General features: G+C 41.7%; 1 protein-coding gene across 1 annotated transcript; it reads left to right on the top strand.

The window, feature by feature from the left end:
• The first annotated feature begins 511 nt into the window (after window positions 1-511).
• FUT4 (fucosyltransferase 4) lies at window positions 512-3079 on the top strand. The gene has a single exon (XM_075334676.1). It carries the CDS (start codon window positions 1175-1177, stop codon window positions 2264-2266), a length of 1092 nt encoding a protein of 363 aa, XP_075190791.1. The 5' UTR covers window positions 512-1174; the 3' UTR covers window positions 2267-3079.
• The last annotated feature ends 333 nt before the right edge of the window (window positions 3080-3412 follow it).

The following is a 3412-nucleotide window of genomic DNA, read 5'->3' as shown; positions in this document are numbered from 1 at the left end:
AATTGGCAGTCCTCTATACTAATTGATTTTTTTTAAAACATTTTTTTTTCCCCTAAACTAGACAACCCCTTCAAATCAAATAGCAAAAACTTTTAATTTCTCTATATACTTATTAGTTTTGGTTATATAGCACCATCCTATTCCATATCATGCTCGTAATGCATGTATATATGTATATTTCCTCAATATGCATTATATATAGACCGAGAAAGGGTTAACATAAGAAAAAAAAAAAAGAATGAAAACCCTTGCTGGTCGTTCTGGCAATTGCATTCCAACAGGCATTCTACACCCCTCTGCTGGTACTGTGACTGCACTGCTGCCGGCTTAACAAACTTAGTTATTTATATTATTATTATTTTTTATCCTTGTTGGCAGTGAAGGGGTTAATGCAATGTAGTGAAAATGAAGGGTTAACTGCAAGCAAATGATTGTCACCCTGTAAGTCCATCTCTGGTTTCTCCGGGAACTTCCTGAGTGACAGATGACATCACTGGAGGTGTGACTGACTGATGATGTGGATGGAGTGGGGTGAGCTGCTGCGCTGTGTGTGCAAAGCTCCTGCTCTGTGCTGCACAGGACTGCCAGGCTCCACAGCAGCAATGAGGATGGCTGTGACACAGATCCAAAGTACAAGGCGGCGACAAAAGTGCACCTAAAGGAGAAGAAGACCTCACAGTCACAGTGGGGATGGCTGCCTGAAGGGTGTGCAAGAGCTTCACGGGATAGGGAGTTCCGACAAGCGGAAAGAAGAAGAATCCCAACAAGGAAATCACATAAACCACAAGGAATAAGGAACCCGTCTGCTCTCAGTATCTTGAGGTTCCCTGGTCAATTAACCTCATGGAAATTTTCAGCCCTGGCAAGGATATAACGCACGCCCAGCACATGGAAGTGCACACAACGACTGGTCACAAGTGCCAGGACTTGCATGCTGATGGGACGCACATGAACTCATTCACATTCTCTCTGCTTTTCTAAAACTTCTTTTTTTCGGAACCCGAAGGCATTCTGGAAAGACACGACGATCCAAGGGCAGCCTCGTTCCAGGCGTCTCCTTGCACAAAGAGGAATACAAAATTTACAGGCATGAGAGACACTGGAAACCGGGGCATTGACTGGTCTCTTTTCAGGACTTAAGATATCAAGTCAAAGCCTAGGCAAGTGAGCCAGCATGAGAGGAGAAAGTTTGTTGTCTTTCGAGCAATTGAGAGGATGGAGACCTTGCCGGAGAGGGCGCTGGAGGACCCTTAAGTCACAGCTCCTCGCAGCCAGCTTGACCTGCACCTTTTTGTTAGTATATGCCTGCACCCAAGATTTCCTCTACAATCCCACTCACTTCTCGCTAATATGGGGGAATCCTACGCAACTGAAACAAGTCACAGTTCTCATCTGGTATGAGCCTTTTGGCAAGAGAAGACGACTTGGAGATTGCCACATACTCTTCAACATCACCAGTTGCCAACTGACCACCAACAGGAGTCTTTCCGAGGAAGCTGATGCCATTTTATTCCATCATAGGGACATCGGCGAATATGGTGACTTTCCAATAACCAAGCGTCCGGCGAGCCAAAAGTGGATCTGGATGAACTTCGAGTCACCTTCTCATTCGCCCTGGTTGACCACCTTGGGTGGAGTATTCAATTGGACCATGTCCTACAGGGTGGACTCAGATATTTTTGTGCCATACGGCTACTTTTTTTCCAGGAAACGTGCCAAAATATTTCTCCCACGAAAAAGAAAACTAGTGGCGTGGGTGATTAGTAACTGGAATGAGGACCACGAGAGAGTCCAGTATTACAACCAGCTTAGGGAATACATTGATATTGACATTTACGGGAGGTACGGGATGGATTTGAAGCATGATAATATTGTGAAGACAGTGACAGAATACAAATTTTATCTGGCTTTCGAGAATTCACTACACACGGATTATATCACTGAGAAACTATGGCGAAACGCCTTCAAATCTAGTGCCGTCCCTATAGTCATGGGTCCAAGTCGATACAACTATGAGATGTTCATTCCCCGGAACTCATTCATTCACGTAGATGACTTCTCAAGTCCCAAAAAGTTGGCCATGTACTTGAGGTTTCTTGATAAAAACGCTCACATGTACAGGAGATACTTCACGTGGAAGAAGAGGTACGACGTCCACGTGACATCTTTTTGGGATGAACATTATTGCACGGCTTGTGAAACCGTGAAAGCATCCGGAGATGAATATCGCACCATCTCCGATCTTGCAGGATGGTTCGAGAGCTGAAGAAAGACTTCCTTATCAAACCTTTGAGCCCCGTCAAGCAGCAAGCATCATGCCGGATTTACCGCTGGAGTCTCCAAAGTGGGAAAGCCCTCACATTTCAGAAAAGACCACACTACAAAAAATTGGCAACATGTTCCCAAAATTTCCCCAAAAATAAGACACTGTCTTATATTATTTTTTGCCTCGGAAAACGCACTAGGGCTTATTTTTGGGGAAACACGGTAACAAGAACAGCCTAGGTCCTGAAATCTACTGTCATTATTTTTTAGTTATTTTAGTTTTCAACATTTTCTTTATTTGTTTTATCTGTTTGGTTTTTATTTTTACCAAATACACTAGAAAAATAAATAAAGAAAACAAAAAAAATAGATAAAAACTTCACTGAAATAGCAAAGAGTTTTATTACTTTTTTTCTTGCTATTTCAAATAATTTTTCTTAACTTCCTTAATTTTTTTTTTTTTTAGTTCATTTTCTTATTACATTTCAAATAACCAATTTCTAGAAAAATTGGTTGCACAATTTATTTTTTGTTCTGGTTGATATTTATAAACTGTATAAATGTGGATGTGTTTTATCTTAAGTTATTTGAAAGCAGGAACTGTAAGATTTTTTTTTAAGAACTATGTCTATTTATGTCGATATTACTTGAAGTCTGTACAAGGATATAGTTTACTGGGTGGTACTCCCTGACTGGGTGTGCGGTGGTTTATAAAGGTAAATTATTGAACAGAAGCACAAGACACTGGGTGACAGTATTTGTCTTTTGTGATATATTTTGTCATGGGAAAAGAAATAAATTTATTTGGAATAAACTCAAAGTTATTATGTTTTGTGTAGGAATACTTTACCTAGATTGTGTACATGTAGATGCAGCAGTGCTGGTAGGAAGGAAGGAAGGAAGGAATAAAGGGGAGGAAGGAAGGGGAGGAAGGAAAGGGAGGAAGGAAGGGAAGGAATGAAGGAAGGTAGGAAGGGAAGGAGAGGAAGGAAGGGATGGAAAGAAAGGAAGGAAAGAGAGGGAAGAAAAGGAAGGGAGAAAGGGAAGGAAGGAAGGGATGGAAGGAAAGGAAGGAAGGGATGGAAGGAAAGGAAGGGATGGAAGAGAGGGAAGGAAGGTAGGAAGGGAAGGAAGACAAGGGAGGAAG

The sequence above is a fragment of the Anomaloglossus baeobatrachus genome, chromosome 2 (genome assembly GCF_048569485.1).
Source record: "Anomaloglossus baeobatrachus isolate aAnoBae1 chromosome 2, aAnoBae1.hap1, whole genome shotgun sequence".
Lineage (NCBI taxonomy): Eukaryota > Metazoa > Chordata > Amphibia > Anura > Aromobatidae > Anomaloglossus > Anomaloglossus baeobatrachus.
Note: the sequence above shows the minus strand (reverse complement) of the source record. Positions and strands in the feature narration are given on the sequence as shown.